Source organism: Seriola aureovittata, chromosome 4 (assembly GCF_021018895.1).
Source record: "Seriola aureovittata isolate HTS-2021-v1 ecotype China chromosome 4, ASM2101889v1, whole genome shotgun sequence".
NCBI classification, from domain to species: domain Eukaryota; kingdom Metazoa; phylum Chordata; class Actinopteri; order Carangiformes; family Carangidae; genus Seriola; species Seriola aureovittata.
Window position 1 is genome coordinate 17,219,077 of NC_079367.1, and position 22,380 is coordinate 17,241,456.

At 43.7% G+C, this 22,380-nt stretch overlaps 1 protein-coding gene across 1 annotated transcript in view; it reads right to left on the bottom strand.

Moving 5' to 3' along the window:
- The window catches only part of arhgap35a (Rho GTPase activating protein 35a), a 65,706-nt gene that overhangs the window by 20,655 nt on the left and 22,671 nt on the right, over positions 1–22,380 (bottom strand). Inside the window, exon 2 of the mRNA XM_056375209.1 lies at positions 1,537–5,386. Coding sequence (XP_056231184.1) covers positions 1,537–5,274 — 3,738 coding nt within the window. The 5' untranslated portion in view covers positions 5,275–5,386. The remainder of the gene's footprint in view (positions 1–1,536; positions 5,387–22,380) is intronic.

The following is a 22,380-nucleotide window of genomic DNA, read 5'->3' on the forward strand; positions in this document are numbered from 1 at the left end:
GTGCAAAAAAAAAAAGCAAAGCCTCCAGCAGAAAAATAGAGAGGAAAGACAGATATGAGGAGAACATAATGGGAAGAGAGAGAGAGAGAGAGAGAAAGAGAGAGAGAGAAAGAGTGTGACAGGAATATGAGAAGCAGAAAGTATGAATCAGCAAGAAGGGAAGACAAACACTGTGAATATGAGAGAATGAAAGGAAGGAAGCAAAGAAAGCCAAGCTGACATGGAAGAATTGGGAGGCACATACTTCACTGAAATACCCCAACGGTGAACAGTAAAAAAACACTGTCTCAACTAGATGATACTAATGCTGATCATAAGATCACTACTGGCATGTGCACTGCATCCTTTAGCAACTATCTTGTCAAAGGATGCAGTGCATGTGCCATCCAGACAAGAAGCCATGCTACAAGCGAGGCTGAAGGCAGGGTTTCACATTCCACAATCGGGTTTTGTAAATTACAATTAAAGAGTCAATGTTTTATTTCTGGACACAACTCTGTGCTGAAAGCCTCTCATTTTTACTACGATCATTTCCTGAACAGCAGGGGTGTTAACAGCTAATGTGCCGAGATGTGACATTAAGTTTAATTTCTCTTCATGTGCCACTAAAATAAGAATTGTAAGATGGATGTTGATGCTTTCAAAATCTTGGTGAAATAAATGTCAAACACTATTATGTCAGCTCTATTATAATGGGAAACCTGATGCAACCAAGCAGACATACACATGTGCATGAGCAGATAAAATAGCACAGTGTATACACTGTGGCTCTCTCCCTATTCATTAAGAGTTTCTGGCTTCTGGTTATAGAAGTTTAGTGACTGGAATTTGTCTCTTTTTGCTCTGATGATCTGGCTAGTTTAAAGGGCTCCCACAGAGCAGGCAGGGAAAAAAACATGGCAAACATGCTTTCAGAGGGACCCCTACAGTATGTTTTCACTGAACTAAGCTTCAAAAAGTAGAGCGATTATACTGAACTCACTAGGTATTCCTAAAACTTAGTGATAATCAGAATTATCCACCAAAGCAAACAGGTGTTGAATCTCTGCCAAGGACCAATTATACTGAGGATTTTGGACATTCTGTCCAAAAACAAATACATCTGCATACATATTGCAGATAAAGTGGTACAACATCCTGTATCACTGAAGTAGTCATTGATTTGAGTGAGACATTAAGTAGATACAATTTACAAAAAGTGTTTGGCTCAAAATTTCTGCTATTAAAAGACACTTTACCTGCCAAAATTCTTAACTTTGGCATGGTACTTTTCAGTTGGAAGGTTATTTTAAGCTTTAGTTAAGAAAACACGTAACATTTTTAAATTAATTAAGTGATGTACTTGGGCAGTGGATGTGTTCCAAACAAGTTAACTGTTGTGTTCAGGAACAGTCAGATCAACTAATTAATTTTAAATCTTCTTAATTTAAGATGTGAAACTTTTTTTTGTTACTTCACATAGTAGAGACGTGTTTGCATAATGAACCCATATATCATTCATATTTAATATAAACATACAGATGCAAAAACACTAACCTTCGTATTTCTGCGCAGGCTCTTGAGGATATTCCTCCTTTTGGGGTCCTCACTCTCTTCAATGGAGTTGTCCTTTTGGGCTCCTCCCTCATCCTGGCTAGCCTTGGGTGGACCCCCCATCTCATCATCACTGCCTATAGAGAAGCTTGTCCTAAAACTGCTGAACTTGCCCAGCCGTTTGGATCTGTCTCTGTAAAGCTTAGGCTTTACCCCAATGGCGGACAACTTTCTCCTGCGCTCGAGTGAGCTGCTATCAGCCTCACTGTCTGACCCATTCCCCCCAGCGCTCCCGTTGGAGTGACCTTTGTTGGCGTTGCGGATAGTGATAATCTTTCCTTGTGTGCTGTCGTGAGGGACAGAGTAAATATTCTCCTCTTCTGTGGGTCGAGGTTTGCTCACAGCATCCATGGGCTCTGCGTAGTCTGAGGGGTCATAGCCACCGTCGCTACCTGGAGCCCAGGTGACAGCTTGGGGCAAGGAGCGGCGGTTGGTGCCACCTTGCTGGTCCATGTAGGGGCTGAGATTAACTTTACGGACAGGCTTGGGCTTCACTTGAGGAGGAACCTTGTTGTTAAGTTTGCTCTCAAAGGTGCTAAGCTCAGAAATGACAGAAAAAGTATCACTTGAATCCAGATCTGGCAACTTGAAGCTTCCAAGGTGAGAACTGAGACTACTATCCTCCCTCAGGGTAGGATAAGGAGGTGATGGGTCGATATCGTCCTCTGAGTCCATAAGAATGTTAACTGGACTAGGAGAGCCACAACGAGGGCTGATGCTCTCATTGGTACATGCCTCAGCCACATGATCATACATGTGTGTGGCCTCAACAATAGTGCGCTTCTCTACCACCTCTTTGAGGAAGGGTTGGAAAAGATCTATCTTATGAAGTCCCCCTACTACCCCACCATGTCCACATATTACTGTGTTAAACCTGGCCTCTATTTCATGGGCCAGTTCATCTCCCTGACTGACCTGCTCCTTAGCTGACTCTGAGTCTGACAGCTCCATCTGGCTTTCCCCTACTGCTAGCAACTGGACTGGGATGATGTCTTGGACCTCACACAGGAAAGCACATAATGTCTCCATAGAGGCCTTGCGGCGTGCAGAGTAAACTGCGATGTAGCCGTGAACCAGCCTGGTCTTACGGAGGGAAAATGAGGAATGGAAAGAGAGTATTGACAGCTCAATATTCTGCCTCTGACCTCCTATACTGAGATCCAGCAGAACGGAGGTGCCACTGCTGAGAGTAGAGGCAGGACGACAATGCTGGGGCAACAGGAAGGGAGAGAGGAGCTGGTCTAGGTCATACGTGTCTCCACACATCAGGCACATGACTATCCTCAGGTCTGCCTCCAGCACTGGCTGGGACTGAGAGTCCCTGAAGGCAGAGGATGGAGGGGGCAAGGGTGGGGAGCTGCTCCCTACGCTTCTCCGTGATTCTAAGAGTGCCTTCAGCATCTGGTTGATCTGCTTCTCACTGACATTGCGAGTGTAACCCATACCTGGAGAGGCAGGGTCTAGGTATGCACACTGAAGCTTTCCAGACACCTGCTGCCCTTGTTGGATAAGAGTCTGAGCCGTCTCCCCCCCAATATCTCCTATGGACCCCACCCCCCGCTTGGTGACCAGAAGGAGGGACAGCGGGAGTTGGGATAAGCTGTTTTCCCTTTCCCTTCTGTTTATAGTTGACTCCCTAAGCTTCTCTATACTCTCGACAACATACGAGAGGGATTCCTTTGAGTTGTACAAACACAGGCAACCATGGGGTGTGAACGTTGGTGTGTGGAAGGAATTGACTGGCAGACGTACGTTGCCCTCGATAGGACGAAGGGTTAACTCATACATCTTGCCATCTAACACGTACCGGTCATCACTGGTGCACAAGGCCCTTATCTCATTTGCCATTTCTCTGGCTAACCCATCTTTCCCTAGGATGACAAGATTTATCCGTTCAGCCCTTCCCCCATCCAGTCTTGAACTGTCTGATGAGGGGTAGCGAGTAGGGAATCTGGAGGCCAGTATCTGCTCTATCTTACTGTCCACACAGTGGGGACTGTTGGGACATGTGTCCTTTGTGGGGTGGTAGACAAAGTGGATATGTTTCAATACCAGAGCATCCCTTTCTGCCTGCAGCTTCTGCAGGGCTTTAAACCTTTGCTCCTCCCCCAACACCTCCTGAATGGCTCCCATTTTCTCTTTACTTGGCTTTGCATCCACTTCTAGCTCATAAAAGAGCTCAGAGTATTCAAGAAGCAGTTCCTGAAAGTCCTCTTTGGCTCTGTCAATTATTTCCTTCTGGTGTTTGTTGTAGATATCCAGATATTCAGCCTCATCCAGCCACTGGTAGAAGTCTTCATTCATGATGAAGCTTCGGGCTTCCTCCCAGGGTTTCCCTGGTGTGATGAAAGGAGAGACACTTAGCTTCTCCTTGAACTCCCATCTCATCTCAGCCCGTTTGCGCTCATTCCTTAGCTGCTCCAGGTGGGTCTCATAGATAACTTCAGCTGCAGGGGTCTCCAGAAGGTCCTGGGGGATTCGATCATCCTCCATGTTATCAATGTGTGGTGTGGTCTCCCAAGGGGTGTCATCTAGCACTACAAACCAATGGGAGAATTCTCTCTTTGTCTCCAGGACTTTCTGAACTCCAGACCAGCTCAGGTGATCTATCTCATCCAACTCTGGTAACAGTGAAGACAGGGCCTGTGGTAGAGTAGTTAGATAGGCCTTCCTGCGTTTCTCTATATGCTCTTGTTTAAGTCTGTGCACATGCTGCTGGAAAAGCTTCTTGGCTTTAGCTGTCCCCTCAAGGAAAACATAGTCCTTGTACTCAGGGGCAGACTGCATGCGGCGACTGACAGTGGGCCATGTCTCATTGTGGTTCTTCACGATGCGGTTGACCAGCCACTCATAGCGGTCTTTGGCTGAGGCAATTTGTTGACTCTGCTGTTTCAGTGCCTCAAAGTAAGGGATAATTTTGGGCTTTCCCCTACCCTTGTCTATTAGCTGAACCAGTGTAAGAAAAGCTAGGTCAACATTGACATTAGAGCGTGCTGATGTTTCTACCACCTGTAGGTTCTTCTTGGCGAGGGCAAAGGTGTGTGAGTCTTTAATATAGCGCTCAACTCCTTCATCACATTTGGTAAGAACCAGTACCACAGGTTTCTTCGTTTTGGCTAGCTGGTTGTACAGGTTGGTGACAAACTTCATCTGGTCCTCAAAGCTACGGTTCATACCCCTGCTAACATCCACACAGAGTAAGAAGCCATCCACCATAAGCTTGCCTTCAGGCATCTGTTTCTGCTCAAAGTCCTGCTCCAGCCCCAGCTGATCTGTGCAAAAGTACATCAGCTTCTCAGCTGAAGCTAGCTTGGTGGAAGCTGCCCTCTTGATGTAAGGCTGGAGTGCCGTGCTTCGGTGTGGCTGGAACGTCTGATCATCAATGAACTCTGTCTGCTCCACCACATTCATACGGCATTCTGGCCCCTCCTCCATCGTCCGCCCAGCCTCACCCCAGAACAGGAAGTGGTCATTGTTCACCACACGGCCTCCAAAGTCACTGGTGCTGAGAACGGAGGTATGGTCTAGGTAGAAGTCATCTGCACTTGGCCGGACAAAGCGGTTACACAGGCAGGACTTGCCCACACCACACTGGCCTTTCTCCTTCTCCGTGCCGGACAGCCCAACCACGACCAGGTTGTAGGTGGGTGCCCGGACATCTTGCTTTTTGGCCATCATCATCGCTGGCAGAGGCTCATCCTGCCATGCTGGCCGCTAGCTTTAGGGAGAGGAGGAGGCTGCCAACGAAGGATGGTTTCCATGCAAGGGGAGCTCACTGGGCTGGGGTCTGGCCCTGCATGATATATATATAGAGAGAGAGGGAGAGAATGAGGAGATATAATTAATCTAGAGAAATACAGAAAAAACATTCCATTCCAATGACAGGCTTTATTATTAGAGAGCTATTGTGTCTCTCATCTAAATTCCTACTGTGTGCCTATGGGCTGTTAATAATGTTTAATCTGTGATCCTATTTCTCCACTGAATGTTTCCTGAAAAGATTGAGGTCAGAGGCAAAGCTGCTGGAATGCTGCACATTACTTAACTCAGCTGTAGCTGAGTAAAAGGCAATTTTTCCCCATTTAACTCATTTAATTTTTACACTGCCAGGACTGCACTGCTTTCACTGGTCCCTTCCACATTTCATTCCCATGTTATTTGAGACTTGATATGTGTTTTGGCTTATTATCTGACATCTTACAGTATGGTTGGTCGTCTCACTGCCAGCAGCAGTAGAATAAAGTTATGTGGGGTTTTCACTATCGCAGAAAACAGACACATGAATGTGCAAACACATGCGCACACGCACCACCACATACTTTTGAAAACAGGCACACTAAGCGCCCTGCACCCTAAATGAAAGACACACACAAGAAGATGAAAGCAGATAAGTGTTCCAGAGCTGAAGTTACTAATTGGCCAACTAGGGAAAGCCATCTGCATTTAAAAAGGCTGCACTGCCTGTTGGCTGACTCGTCTCCATCAAAAACATGTTTTCCTATGTTCCTCACCCAATAGCACTCTGCAAACAGATCAGAGTTGGCTGATGTACCATCACTAATGCCTCAACATATTTACCTACAGTAGAGGCAACAATTTGGTGCTGTGCTGACAAGAAATAGCGCATATACTTAAGAACAAACATAGAGGCTTAATTGACCAGTTGCAATATAATTTTATCCACTAGTAGATCAGACCTAAAAATAAATTAATGAGGGAGAAGACAAGCGGCGGGGGTGCACTTTATGGAATGGCCTTCTTTGACAGCGCAATTTGTAAGGAACAAAAATCTTCCAATGTTGTGAGACAGCCAGCACAGAGACTTGCAGTATGAGACCACCCCTTCCATGTCATAACTGAGGCGTTAATGTAGTAAAACAGACATTAAAACCACGATTAATCATGAATAGCTCTTTTGACAGAGAACACAAAAGCAGACAAAGCCTTCATTGCTGCTGAATTGAGTTTGTCAGACAACAGAGAACCGTGGATGCGCAAAGATGAACTTCAAAGTGTAACACTGCTACACCAGAGGGCTAGACAATGAAAAGGAAGCAGTAGGAGGAGAAAGAAACTCACTACACTGGATCACACTGTAGATAAAAATCAACCCCACAACTACCATGTATCAACTATTGCATATTGTGTATGCGAGTGCAACTAATTGAAGTTCAAAGCTGACAGTCATAGCAAAGCTTTGAAACACAGATCTCTAAAGCAAAGTCAAATCAGGCTATGAATTAATACTACAGAGACAAGACCTCCCCAGCGTTTCACCAGGTGTAAAACCAAGTGTCAGGAGAAAAGGGATTCAATATCAAAAAGAATGTCTTGTGTTTTGATATTTGTAGAGGAAACATGCATGAAAAATGTATCAAGGTGCAGAGACACATACCCAGTCCCTGCAATAACAAGGTGTGGTGTGTGTTGTGCTCAGCCCAGAGTTGCTGGTCAATATATTCGAATAAGTGTATGACCTGGGAAATACGGTTAATTCGTGGTCATGCTCTTTCTGGACTCTCTTGTATTTTTTACTCGGTACGTGTGTATTAGCTTGTCTGTAAATAGTTTAAGCAGGGCAGTGTATATACAGCCTTGACTAGATGAGAAGAACTGCAGGTGTGGAATCTATAGAGCTGGAGTCAGCAGGTTAAAAGCGCACCTGTGTCCTGACCTAGTCATGTTCACATTACAGAGCAGACAGCCTCTACTACAGAACATGTATCCAGCCTGCTAATCAACTTTTTCTTTTTTTTTTAAATAGTGTATCTACATGATCCCCTCCTGCGCTACCCAGTGACCAGATGTAAAAATGGTCACATGTTAAATATATTCCATATGAAGTCCATTAATAATCAGTAATGGTTCATAACTGCTGTCTTTTCAGTTTTGTGCTATTGCAATTATGTGTGGCAGATCTCATTTACTGTATTCTCAACTTGGATATTTCCTTTTCCATACATATTACCTATGAAAATCTATACATTTTTCCCATAGAGACTTCAGGTAGCTGTGTGAGGTCTGCTGTTGCAAAGGTTTCTGTGAACTGTATCTCTGCACAGAGTGAACTGTTGTGACATGCTTGAAGTAGCTGCCTTCTGAGCTGACAGAGGGTGTTACATTAACAGATAAGTATGGAAGTCATGGTGTAGACCCAAATTAACACAAATGACCTAAATGAGCTTACACATAAAATGCACACATGCATGTGCTCGTACACACACACAGCTCTGATTTTATCAACATCGTAGTGATCACCGTGTCATGTGTGAAATAGGTCATTTGTGACCAGTTGTGAGAGTGTGTGGATTAAATATAGTCAAACACTCCTAAACTCCCCATGGAGCTGGAGGCAAGCCAAGCTCAGCGCTCTCACAGATGCATTGCTAACATCTGCTTCAATGACCCCACCTATCTTTTTCTAAGAATGTCCCGATGTGTGCACTGTGTTCTGACACACACACAGTGCACAAGATCTACAAGTTCATACACATTTTGTGACAGTCAACTAACGCAGTACTGCACTACAGTGCAGGTTAGGTGTGTGCTTATGTGACAAAGAGCTGTGGCACTTTTGCAATAACCTCAAAGGGAATAGCAAACAAAGCGGTATTGCAGTCTTCTTTTTCTTTTTTTTTTTCTGGTCTGTCCGAGTGAGATGTCAATGCGAGAGGCAAACAAACAGCTCAGAATTCAGTCTTAAGTGATATGAGGATGCAATGGGTTAGAACACAGCAGCAGATGATAATGGAGGAAAATAAAATGCCTCACGAGACTGACTGCTGTGCCCAAGCCAAACTGACAGAAACATAGATTATACAACCTCACAATTCAGCTTGTTGCAACAGCCTGTCTACTGGCAGTCTAAGTGCAGCATTTCATACACAATAGATCTAGTCATTTAGGGAATACACTTCCTCTTTCCGCAGACCTATAAAGACACCGCTGCCTGTGCTTTACTAGCCTCAGTGCGGCAGTCCAGTTGCAGAGCAGTCAGGCAGCCAGTCTCCCAGTTCACCCTGAGGCCTGGTGTCTGGTGCGCATGTCCAGCCACATACCATTGTCTCGAGGCCCAGGGCTGTTTAGGGCTAAGGCAGTGATAGGTTAGGGCCTGTGTTGCATCTGCCTCTGACCTTGAAACATGAGGATAAGCAGAAAAGGAGAGGTATAGAGAGTATGAGGAGGTGGAAGAGATGCAGGAAGGAGTGGAAGGCATTGGGGGAGGAGACAGGGGGTGGGAAGTTAGTGCAAACGGAGAGGATGGGGGGTATAGAGAAGAATGGGTACAAGGGGAGGGGGATAGAGGTCAGCGGCCTGGGTCATGTGAGCTGCACATTGGAATCCCCTCAGGCAAGAGGGGCAGGGCGTGGTGAGGCCTGGATGAGTTGGCCTGATGAGAAGATAGGATGCATCTGTAGGGTACTGGAGTGAAGGCTGAAGTTAACGCTGGGGCTGCAGGGCGTGAAGTTCATCATAACACGTGCTACAAAGGGCAGCAGTGAAGAGGCTGTGTTCACTGCCCATGAAGAGAGACCATGTAGCTTTCACGGGGTGGCTGCATTCCTTTCATTACAAAGTTAAGAGGAGTTAGCAAGGGAGCGTTGCACAGGAGTTTGAAAGTAATTGTCAGCCAGGCCTGTTTTGATATACCAAAAAAATCCTTACTGCTTTGACAGATTAGCTGAACTACAGACTAATCAAGGGTGTAAGCAGGATCTCAGGAGTATGAGGAAAATCCAAGTCAAGAAAAGTAGATGTTAGGGAACTAATAAATGCTACACAATGTAAAAGTAAAGCAGTTTGGAGATTATATGAATATTATATGTCGACAATAAAGGAGGAGTTTTTCTAATATAATACAAATGAGGGTGAATATAGAGGGGGGTACTTTGGAAATGTTCTTTATGGTTTTCCTTAACACAGTGCCAAACATATCACACATTTCTTGCTGACTGCCACACAGCTCACATTGAAAACTGCTAAACGAGGATAAACAAGGAAGCCTGCTTGCACGGTCCCCCAGCAAGCCCTTCGGTTGTACAGTATTATACACTCAGGAAGGCAGGGAGTTGACAGAAACAAAGGTCATGAAATAGTCATGAAGCAGTGTAATGGTGATGATGATGACAGAAAGGCAGCAGGGAAAAACTCTTATTCTGTAAGATACAGGATTGGCTGGCCCTCCCTTTGCTTAAGTACAAAAAAAAAAAATGGTTTTCTCTCTATTTTTCACTCCCTCTGCCAGATGTAAGTCTGCAGCCAGTTTTACTTCCGTTCCCTTCTTTTCTCTCTCTCGCTCTCTCTCTCGTGCTCTCACCCACAACATAATCGTCATCATACAGATTTCCCATCCCCATCTGTCAAGATTTTTTTTTTTTCCAATTTTAACGCTGTCTCCATCAGTCTCTCCCACACTCCTCTTCCCTCCCATCTTCTCGCCCTCTCTGGAGACTTGTTGTCCATTAGTAAGAAACTGGGGTCGTGGGCAGAGGACTGAGCTGTGGGTGGGTGGAGGCAGTCCATGCACTGATACCACTTCCTGTCAAGCTCTCTCACTGGACACTGGAGCATGGATGAATACACCAAATAAAGAGGGGGTAGGTGGGGTTGCTGATGAAGACTTGTCCAATACAACATAATGTAAATGTATAATGTGTAACCAGATATAAAATTACTCAAATAAATACTGTATACATTCATATGCAAATGCCACCATCCACCACATTCAACGCACTTTACATGCAGTGCTCTGTGTCACTGTATTGAACACATCCACAACAACAGAAGTCATTTGTCTCTTCCACAAATGCGGCACATCCATCTATCACTTGCCAAACAGGAAATACAAATTTCCTCGCCGTTTCCATCCATCCCGTTTGTGTTCACACACCAACAGAAAACATAAACACTGCAATCACACCATTGCTAATTCATTTCACATGTGGCCAGGCACACAAAATACACCAACCAAACCACACAAGCCTATCCAACAGTCATAAATTATTCCTACAAGAAGAAAACACATAGACTAACCACAAAAGATCAGCACAGTCTGAGTCAATCCACATCTCCCTTATAAAATACAAAAATCAAAAATCAAAAGTCAAAAATCTCATCTTTATAAAACACAGAATATCATTTTTGTGCACAATATTAATGCAGCAACCAAACAGCCGTCACATATCCACATCCTGATCCAGCAGAGCTGGTCAGTTGTGACAGGGATTATGGACACTCTGTGGATTAGCCGCGGCTATTTGCATCTTTCCATTTGCAAGATCATAAATGGTGGTGCCTGTGCATTAGCATGATCTGATGGCATGGTGATATAACCACATGAAAAAAGAAGCAGATAACAAATCCCCCTACGGCTGCTCTATCACGCTGCACACTGACACATGTGTACAGGCACACAGCCATGCTGACACAGAAACACACATACAGTATGGGCATGAAGTAAATGATTGGTGATTCCATAACTTCTAATACTGCATTATTTCACATATGATACACATCACTTATTCCAAATTAACAGCTCCTGTGTTCCAGGTGTTCAGAGTATTATAGCTTTTCGTAAGCTACCGCCATGTAACGTCGCACTAGGCTCTCAGCTATAAGTTGACTTCCACTTCCTCCCTCCGTCTGGCACTGCGGAGATAGAGAGCTAGCTACTGATAGACCCCCTGAGGAGAGAGGCAAACGGACAGACAGAGGGAGGAAGGATGCAGGATAAGAGCAGAAAAAAAGCCACAAGAGAGGCAAAGACCATAAACAAACACTCGACAATTGAGAATGAAAGATATCAGTATAAGAATAAGACAGAAGGAAGAGGGCAGAGAAGACCATATTCACAGCGTAATTTGAAATTCAAGAGTATAACTGAACAGTTCAAGGAGCGAAGACAGAGAAAAGAGCAAGGTTTAAGTCAGATAAAGAAAGGATCTCGAAAGAATGGACAATCTATTTAGAGAGTGGAAGGAGAGAGCGGGGAGGGCAGAGAAGGAGTATGTAACTGTGGTTTAACCTCTTCAACTGCGCCAGAAGGCCTCACTGATAGCACAGCTAAATATAATGTGCTAGAAACATGGACAATGACAGCTATAAATTTGAACTACTACCACATAAATCCACTCCCACGTGCGCACACACATGCACACAAGCACAAATACTCAGTGTTGTACATCCTTCAATGATAAGGTCATTTCTCCCCAAAGCTGACAGCATGCGAGTGAAAAGTGAGAGGTTACAGTGTTTCTCTAACATAGGCTCTGTGACCTTCACACGTGTTTGCTGTGAAGTTTTCATTAATTTCAGTCATTTTAATTCATTTATCGAGCAAATATTCCAAACACTCTGATTTGTGTTTCTCAAATGCGAGGATGTGCTGCTGCCTCTCTCTATTTTTATGTCATTGTAATTTTAATTTATCTTCTGCTTTTGGAAAGCTTCACCTTAGGCTCTAGGAAATTATGTTAGGTATTTTTCACAATTTTTTGGTGATTGCTAAAAAATATGAACGAAAATAATCTTTTGTGGTGGCTGAACTGACAGGTAGAAACCAAAACGCTAAAGTCTTTGCATTCAAAAGACACACTATGGTACATGGAAACATTTGCTCCAGAAATTCCCTGTTCATCAGGCTACACGACATTATCAACAACAACAACAACAACAACAACAACTGTTGCTTTACATGCAAGGGCAGACAGACAAGCCTGTGTTTTTCTTTGGCACAAAGGCTCATCTGTGGGCCTCTTCTCTCCCTCCCTCTTAATTCCCTTTGCCAGACATGAACTGGCTTACTCCTCATTTCTTTCAATGCCCCTGGCCCTTGTCTAATTCTCCCAATATTTCCCTCTCTCTCTCTCTCTCTCTCTCTCTCTCTCTCTCTCTTAGCATGCTCCCTCAGCTGTCTTCTCCATGCAATAGCACCTAACCTCGCAGCCCAGCCCCTGTCAGACTAGCAGACTGTCTGCTGGTGATATTAGCATGCATCTGATCCCTGCTCCCCTGCCGAAGGCTTGTCAGCATCAGCACAACTGTATACACACATTCAGACATCCAATACGGTTGTCCTGTCCTCGCAGCCAAACTTGATGCAACAGCACAAACAAACAGCTACAACACAGGAAGATACAGACTGTACACAAATATGTTCAATACAATCAACAGGAGAGGGTATTAAATGCAGACGGGGCATGAATGCGCTCACACATACAGAAAGTAGTTAAATATTTCAGCATTTTGCTCTCTTCTTTAAGGAGGAGGATTGGGAGGAAGCTCTTCAAACCCAGCTGCTAATCTTCCACCTGAATAAGCCTCCAATTCTAACTGCTAGTGTAACTGGTTTGACAAATTGTGTGTGTGTGTGTGTGTGTGTGTGTGTGTGTGTGTGTGTGTGTGTGTGTGTGTGTGTGTGTGTGTGTGTGTGTGTGTGTGTGTATGTGTGTCTCATTTCAGAAATGGAGACATACTTCAATACAAACGGCTCGATATCATTTGGGGAACATTTTCTTACCTTATATTTTCAAGCAAGGCAAAAGTCCTACATTTGTCTGTGTTGTAAATGTTCATGTCTTGGTGCATTAATGTAAAATGAAAATTGCTTCCATCGCATCCTCACTGTTTACAAATAAAATCAGACTGTGCATTATAGATTTCCTCAATAAAAGAGCCCATAAACCGGAGAAGCAGTTGTTGCATGAATAGTGCAACTGAACAGTTGCTGAACAGAACTTTGTCCTCATAATTTCCTGAATAACTACCAGTGATGACGCCCCACTCGCACTCTGACCTCATTCACTCTGATTCATGTTGTAAGAAAACGTCTTGATGGAACAAATGTTGCAGTTATACATTTCTTAGATCTTCAATAACTCGACTCAGTGACTTGTGCTTATTGAAAACCACAGTCCTCCCTCCAAGGCAGAGAAAGTATCCACATAAAATACTATGATTTGTGAGCGACAGATCAACTGCGGGCATTACCTTTAATGTAATTGCCATTATTAACCCATTTTCAGTGGAGCGCTCATCCTTAGCTAGAGTGGCTTCCTAATAGATGCGGTGGGTGTGTTTTCCAGATGGTGAATGAGATGGGAAAGCTGTGCACACTCGCAGAGCGATGCTGCTGCCACCAGAGTTTAATTTTTATCACTTTATCTACTGCTGCAAAGATTGTGACGCCCAGACTAAACTCTCGGTACAGTCAGTCTTGATTGCAACAATTGCTCGATTGGAGCCACACAGCTTCCATTGTTTTGCCTTACTATGGCAAAGTTTCCATCTGGCAGCATATGGGCTGCATTCACCTGTGTCTTTTTCGTCCCCTGCTTCCTGCTTTAGATGGGAAGTGGAAGGGTGGGGGGAATAAGGCCAGTGCAAAATGGCTGCTGCTGGGAGATTTGATTTCAAAAACCATATTTCATTTTCATTCATTGGCAGCTCTCTATTTGGCCTCATTACACTCCCAAAATAATTGATATATATTGTTATATATCAAATAGAGGACCGTTAATAAACTGCAGCACCAACTGAAACTTGTCACCACACAGGATTCAGAAATATGCAGCTTCCAAGACTTTTACATTTGAATATTTTTCACTCTGAAGTCAAAAAAACACTGCAGTTTCCTTCTAATCAGTACTCTATGAGGATATGAGGACTATGAGGATAATGCTGCTAAACTCTTCCCATCTGGACGTGGAACCTGCAGGCTTTGTATATAATCAGGTGCTATGATCCCTACAGGGAAATCTTACATCAACCAGAGATCACCCAAACTGTTACTAGTTGACAGATGGTCTTCACAGCCCTAGTCCTTCAACAGCCACCCAACACCTCCACCATATGCTCCAACGTTGATACGGCACGTTCACATCTCACACATACACATGCCCTCTGATTCAGCCAGCTCTCTGTTTGAATAGCACAAGTTTAAATAAATAGTGTTTTTAAAACATTTTTTTTTTATTTTTTTTTATCTTCTCTGCCAAGAGAAATGTTCATGCGCTGCTGAATCTTGAGACCAATTAAATGTGAAAATGACAGAAATGAAGGAACAAGGATGGGCCAAGAGGGAAATGGATGATATAAACCAGTTCACTACAGAATGCTGGAAAGTCTCAGAAACAAAGCTGGCTGTGAAAACACTGTATGCCAGCAGCTATGGTATGCCACTGCAAGGCTGTGAATACCAAGCTGTATGCAGTCTGCTCCTGTCATGTTCTCATGTGTGGAGCCTACGTGCTAATGGGCTGTCCCAGGCAGCAGCATCCTTAATAGCATCATCTCACCCTGCCAGTAGCACGAGAAGACAAACTAGTCAATAGGTGCCACTTCCACTCGCATCTCAAGTCAATCCTCTCAATCCTTCCCTGCTCTGTGAAAGGCTAATAAAGCAACCAGCAGTAATAAAAGGTACGTCTGGACTCTGCACTGCCAACTGGTTTTGACAGGCTCTCCTATAGTTAAAGGCACAACCCAGATTCAAACAATAGTTGTAGACAGAGCATCCCAATACTGGCTTTGTCTGTGTAATTATTTTTTCATTGAATTGGACACTCTTTGCACCCACAAACCGATCGACTGAGCTAGCGATGGTGGTGAAAAACACCTTGTTATTATAAAATGGATTTGAGAACTACAAATGATTTTTGAAGAACTTGCATTGTTTGTCGACACCAGAGCAAAACTGTGTTTTTCGTTTTGAGGGGCTCAAAGAAAAATAAATTATTTTTCCATCAGTGAATATGAACTTTCAAAACCTTCGGTGTTCCAAACTATTAAAGAGAGATGAAACAGAACCAAACAATAGAATGAAAGTTTGTTGGTTGTGGATGTGTTGAAAGGGGTCGATGAGTGTGTGAAATCATAAATGAAGCAAAGTGAGGTAAGATGGGGGAAGGGGAGAGAGAGAGAGAGCGAGAGAGAGAGAGAGAGAGAGAGAGAGAGAGTGTGAGAGAGAGAGAGAGAGAGAGAGAGAGAGTGAGAGAGAGAGAGAGAGATATGGGGGTGGAAAGAAGGAGGTTAACACAAGCAGCTTCTGGTAAGTGCTTAGCACTTGCGGTTGGCTAATGGTACACAGACAGGGCTACTTTACGATCGCTCATCTGCACTTCTTGCTGCCGCTGTGACAAGCCTCAACACGAAAGAAATAAGGCCCTGTTAAAAAGGATAGACAACCACTTTCTCTACTTCTTAGCCCTCCACCTTCCCCACAGTTGTCTCCGCTACCATTCAATTTTTATATTCTTGTCATTTTCCTCTTTAAATTGTTCTCTCGTCACTTTGTGCTCTATCTGTCACCATGTCATTCATCCGTACTCTGTGCCATCTGGAAGCACAGTAGCATCATGCTGCATGTCCTAGGAACAGGGAAACCTTACAGAGGGAGACAGGTGTTAGAGATACACGCACACACACCCTAAATCACCCATTGAGGAAGCTAGAGAAAGGTACACCGCACGCTACAAGAAAGGATGACACGGGGGGGGGGGGGGGTCCAGAATGAAGTGGAGGACCACTGCCAAAGACGGGTGAGTCACCGCAGAGAGAAAAAAGCTAATGATACAATTGAAAACACCTGAACCTGCCACAGTGTCAATTAAAGATAATGACTTTTTACTGGTTGCCACAGAAACCAACTGTTGGCACGAAAGCAGATGGCCGCACAGGCGTTTCCCCCCACTAACGTTCCTTCCCACCCTCTATCACTTTCATTCTTTCCAAGAGCTTCACTCTCTCTTTCTGCCCTCCTGCGAGCGCCACCACAAAGTGCAATTCATGCAGGGGCAATAGACAGCAAAACAAATAAACCATTTCCAACACTTTAATTACTCCTAACTAAAATACCCTCTGCTTCGTCTGTTCACTGACAACAAATGAACCAGATTCAGGTGCAGAGATGAATAACCGAGATGGAGAAGTGGTGAGCAGGGTTAACTACAGTAAATCTCCTGCAGTCTAATGTAGCTTGTAAGTTCTAACAGAGTATGCATATGTAAACACATCATCTTTTAGTACTCTTCTCGCAGTGCTTGTGTGAGCACATGTGGGAGTGTCACCTCTGAGCTCCTTCTGCAGTCTGAGTGGAGGAAGCTGACAGGCTCTAGGGCAGCTAGTCCAGGGGTTACAGGGGTTATGCTTGGTCATCCATTTTAAATCAGTCTCCAGACAGACACTACAGCGCCATTACAGCTCAAGACTTTGCTGCTCTGCGCTGATCTGCCTGCAGCTGCAGCATTAGTAGTGCCCAAGGCCGAGCGCTGCCTGCCGAGACTCACTTAGTTGTGTCCACTGTGCAGTTGGTCCTGTCTACAGCACCGTCAGAGGAGTGTAGCCTTTCAGGGTGAGGGTAAGATATTACCATAGTGAGATAAACATTTTGCAGAGGGGTAATGTGCATGTACAACCACAAAACAGCTTCGTTAACCTCTGTCTTGTTGTCTTATTTGATGTCCAAGTACATAAATGACAATTCTGTGGTCACTGCACTCTTGTTATCACATTGTTGCCAGACATTTGTATTCTGTGGATATCACATTGCCAATGGATGTATGTTATCACTATAGTGTGCACTATTAATGCAGTAACATGATTTTTCCATGAGGGGAGCATTGAGTGGATGATGACATCACATACAACAATAGTTGTATTTTTTCACTCCGAAAGACATGATGCCACTTTCTACTGTTAAAAAAAAAAATTTCTTGAGCTAAATGTGCTTGTTTAGCTTGTTTTTACTAATTTGTGTTAAAGCCAAAATATCAATTTACGTAATAGTTTTTTTCACCACATGGTGCCGACTCAACAAGACTCTACTTGCTTTTGCTACCAGGTATTTCTTTTTCCAGTGCAGATAGTATCCCCTTGATACATTGACATTGCTATAGTGATGATGCACAAAGCTATTGTGACATCATCTTCAATGTGACACACACATGAACAAAAGAGGATATTGAAGGGATATCAAACAGTGAAACATCTGCATCTCCTGAACTGGTTTTGCAGGTTGCCATAGTAAACGTATAGCACAGTAACCAACAGAAATGTAACAGGCTGCTGTGAGCAGTGTACAATTGCTTGGCTGTTTAAAAATGGTGGTTTTGTAAAGTATGTCTCATCTCGTACAGTGATGACACAGTAGTGATGATTCTCTCTGAACAATCAGTGGTCTGCAGTGTTTTCATGTCACCTCTTGGTATTGCATCAACTCACTTGGAACCTCATTGTAGGTGATACCAAAAAAAGTTTTTGCCCAATGGAAAACCAAAAAAGGCGAGTAGAGTTTAGTCGAGCGGTACAATGCAGTGGAAAAGGGATATAAGACATACTGTATCACTACAACATTATGACACATGTAGCCAATGCACCCAATGAGGTGCAGAAACTCATTTATAGTTTGCATATTTTATTCTCTATGTGTCTGAGCGTTAATTCGCAGCTTAGCTTAACATAAAACCTGGAGGTGGGGGAAATAGCTAGCTTGTCTTACTCCAAAAACCACAACTTGTCTTTTTTTTTTTAACATTTATGTTTGTGCACATGTTAAACAAACAAGATGCAATATGTTAATTGTGAACTTTAGAGGTGTCAGTGGGAATATTTTTGAACTGTGGACAGAGTCAGGCTAGTTGCTTCCCTGTGCTACCATTCTTTATGCTAATTTAAGCGAATCGCCCTCTGGGTCCAGCTCCATGCTTAGTGCACAGACATGAGTATCAATCCTCTCTCTGCTAGAAAGCAAATAAGGGTAATTCCAAAAATGTCAAGCTATTCATTTAATACTGCATATATTTCATATTTCTTCCTGGGCTAGAGACCTTCCAGCCCGGCCTCCCAGAAACCTTTGCTTGTGTTGAGAGTGGCAGGTGGAGGCCACCAGGGGTCTACAAGTCTGGATCTGTTAAGACAGGTTGAAGAGTAGATTTGCAGACTGGAAGATAAGTCTGAAGCGACACTCTGCAATGCTGTGCAACACACATGCAGCCATATAGAAAAAAAAAAAAAAAAAAATCGATCTTGAACTCTGTTGACCTCATCCTCCTCCTCATTTCTAAAAGTTACACATGCACTATATTATTTATTATTCTTTTTATTATTTATTTATTCTTCAAACTAGTTTTGATGCACTGCTCCTTCTCCAGGCCCACAGGAAGAAAATGTCTCAGGAAAAGGCAGGGGGTGAGAATTACACCATTCTCTCTGCTCAAACAGGAAAGGAACCAGGTTGGATTTTACAGCAGCTCTCCTGGCTCTAATCCAAGCGTTAACCCCCAGCCTCCCACCCCCTGAACACACACACAAACACAAAAACACACACACAAGCGCACACACACACACTATTAAATTCCCATACTTAGTGATGCCAAGACTCCTTTCCACTATTCCCCTCCTCTCTCCACCCATCCCTTCTTTTCCCGCTGATTGGCACTGTTGCTCCACACTACCTCATATCCCAGGGTTCTCGTATGAGCCCACTGGCCAATCACGTTACCTGATATGTTTCCAAGTTCTTCAGGAAGGCAGAACAAGGATACCAGGATGAAAAAGTGTGCAGTCATTCATGCTGTGTTTTCCTCTAATATCCCCTCTCTTCTTAAAAATACAGAGGTTAAACTAAACCTGAATTTTCTGGTAATACTTTTAAAATTGAATTGATAAATATATTCATAAACACTTAGGTCTGCTGAAAAACTACGGTATTATGTGCTACCAACAATTTATTAAGTATTTATATATTCCTCATGAATGCTAAATAGGAGGCTTAAAGCAAAGTGTTTCCAATCTAGCCAAAAATAGGGGCAAAAACATTCCTGTTTTCAAAGTTGTGAAGACAGCGCATGAGACTATCATGATTTGCAGAAATGAAACCAAATATGTTCATGTCAAAACTTCCCATTCGCAGTACTGTGCCGGTATTTCAGCAGCCTCCCCACTTGATAGCGTTTCAGATGCAACACCATTATCTTTCAGTGCTGACGTCATGTTAGATAATGCTCACCTCACAAAGAAACAAATGCACGCACCCGGCTAGGCGTACCATCTTTAAGCCTTTCTAATCCTTGATCTCAGACAAACGGGGGGGGGGGGTGCACACTCTTGTCTTACTACACCCTACCTGTCTTCCCCCTGAAGACGCGAGTCTCCCTATTGATGAATGCAGGCTAAGGTCGGCCACTGTGATTGTCTTGTGAAGGTAAAGCGGGATTATTTTGCCAGTGTCCACTCGACACTCATCGGGGGACTTAAGGTTCTCTCTTTTGTATTTATCTCTCTCTTTCTCTCACAAATCTCTCCAGCTCACTTTCTTCTTTTTCTTCCTCTCCTGTCTCCATGGGGATTTGAGCAGAGAGAGATAGAGGATGGGGGAGGGGGAGGGGGTATGAGCCAGTCAACAAGTTGCAGTTTTTTGTTTTTTTTTTATATCAAGAGATAGAGGAAGTATGTGTGAGCTGTGTGTGCAAAGCTGCGACAGTCACAGTGACCAAATGACCTTGAGTGTGCTCTTTCATAAAGCTAAACTACATAGCAGGGGGGCACAACTAAACATTTAAAGGCGATACAATCTTCTGGAAGGGGTGGGGGCGGCGGAAAGAAAGGAATAAACGAATTAAGCCAGATAAAGCCTTGTTCCTATTGCACTCTGGAGACTTGCTGCCATGGCGGTGGAAAGGGAGGAAGAGAAACCTTTAGAAGCCACTTGGAAGTGAAAGAAAGGGAAAGTTGTGAGCTGAAACCCGTTACTAGAGCTGTTCACAACTTTATCACAGAATAAAAACGTCTTCTTTTAGATTGGCCCATACTGCAGCTACAAACATGTCTTCAACTTTTCAATTTTTTAAACAACACTGATTTAAAACAATGTACCTACATATTAGTTCCTAGCATCCAATAACCTTTAAAATCCTTCAGTGGCTGTGGCGCACGGCAGTAGCAGCAGACTGCTCTTGGCTCCCATCCCACAACCCACTCTGATGTTTAGGTTTCCAAGTGAGGCTCTTGCCTCAGTAGAAACAACCTGTGATGGAAGCTAAATCAAACTCTTGGCACAATCAGGGGAGTATGATAATGAATGAGCAGAATTAAATGAGAAGAATTTAAAGACAAATGACACGCAAAGGAACGGTGAGGACAATTTAAACACAATCTGACATTGTCCAGACTGGTAAATATTCCCCTGTTAAAATAAATCTACTATTCTTCCTTGGCTGCCTATTAAACCCTATCCCCTTCATCTCCCCATTAACTGGCCTGTCAGGTTGTCTGTTTGCTGGGCTGCTCTACACAATGACATGTTTACCCCCAGTCAGATTCCCATTTAGATCCTTGATGAAGCAGAAGGAGGTGAGAGTGTGTCTGTGTGCCCAACAATAACATAAGGCCTCGCTGTAATTTTGCTATCACCTCCTATGTTTCTAAATGCTTTTCTAAATAAACAGTGGAGTGAGTGAGTTTAGTCTGATTCCCGACCTGTGCCAGAATATTATCACTGAAAAGAAAATAAGCAATAATGAACAAGGTAATGAAAACAACAGTTGTTTAACTGAGTAAGATGATGAGTATCCTGTATTGTACTGTGTCTGGTAGGTGTGGGGCTTACACACACTGGCTACACTCAAACCATGCAAATTACCCTGCCCCACATCTATTGAGCAATCCTCCACCTGCTCCAATGATACCAGTATATTCAAATCCAAGGACATTAACAGGATGTTGAAAGACCTGAAGCACAGTGATACCAGTGTTTCCACTATATACACTTTGCAATGGCGGCCTGCAGCAATTTCCAGAGACGTTTTATGTGCCTTATGACGAAGGAGCAGAAAAGTCTGCACCATATCATCCAACATCAAACTTTTGAGGTCTGCGCTGGTCAGTAACATCTCCATCACAGCCAGAGAGGGCAGATGCATTGCAGAGAGAGGCTGGAAAACACTGTAGCATGAATCTACACAAATAATGAGTCTCACTTAACTGGGAGACACAGCAACATTTAAAACTAGGGTTGCGTGACCTTATGCATAGTCAGATCCTCCTATCGTCACCCTGTGAAATTGCCAAAAGCTGATTTGATTGCGCAAAGCATTAATTATTTACATTTAATAATCACAGCATTCACAATATCCACTCAAAATCATCAGGGGGAGACACATATAAACAGATGTTTATGGCTTGCAGTTGACCGTCCCTTCCCGTCCCCCTTAGGGCCTAAAGTTCTATCTACAACCATGAAAAGCAGCAGTGACATGTTTTGTCCATCTGTCTATTGAGCTCCTGAGCTCAGTTTAATCACAGCGTGGTACCTACGAACAACAACCCACCACTGCCCCCAGACACTCAGAGGGATGCTTTCCAGACGGTAAACCCAAGCATTAATGCATAGAAATACTACTCTAATTGACTCTCCTAGAAATTACAAGTCATTGCCGGAACACAGTTTCCTATAGCACTGACGGTATAAGGCTCAGCATCCATAGAAAATGTTGCCAGTGGCATTACAGGCTTCAGCTCTGACCAGAATACCTCACTGCAGAGAAAAAGCCAATGTATGATCAGGCAAGATGAGGGAAAATGTGTGTAAATGTTGGTATGGTGCTCGGAGTTATCAAGGAGTCATGATAAATGTTTGGTCAAAATAGGAACTCTTATGGCACTCCGTTAACTTCTTGCGTCCCAGAACAGCCTGCTTCCACACCCACTGAAGAAAGATCACAGTCTTATTCATCTGCATAAAGCACAGGAGAGAGGGCTCAAGTTCTCTACTCTCCACATAAAAGTGTGTGT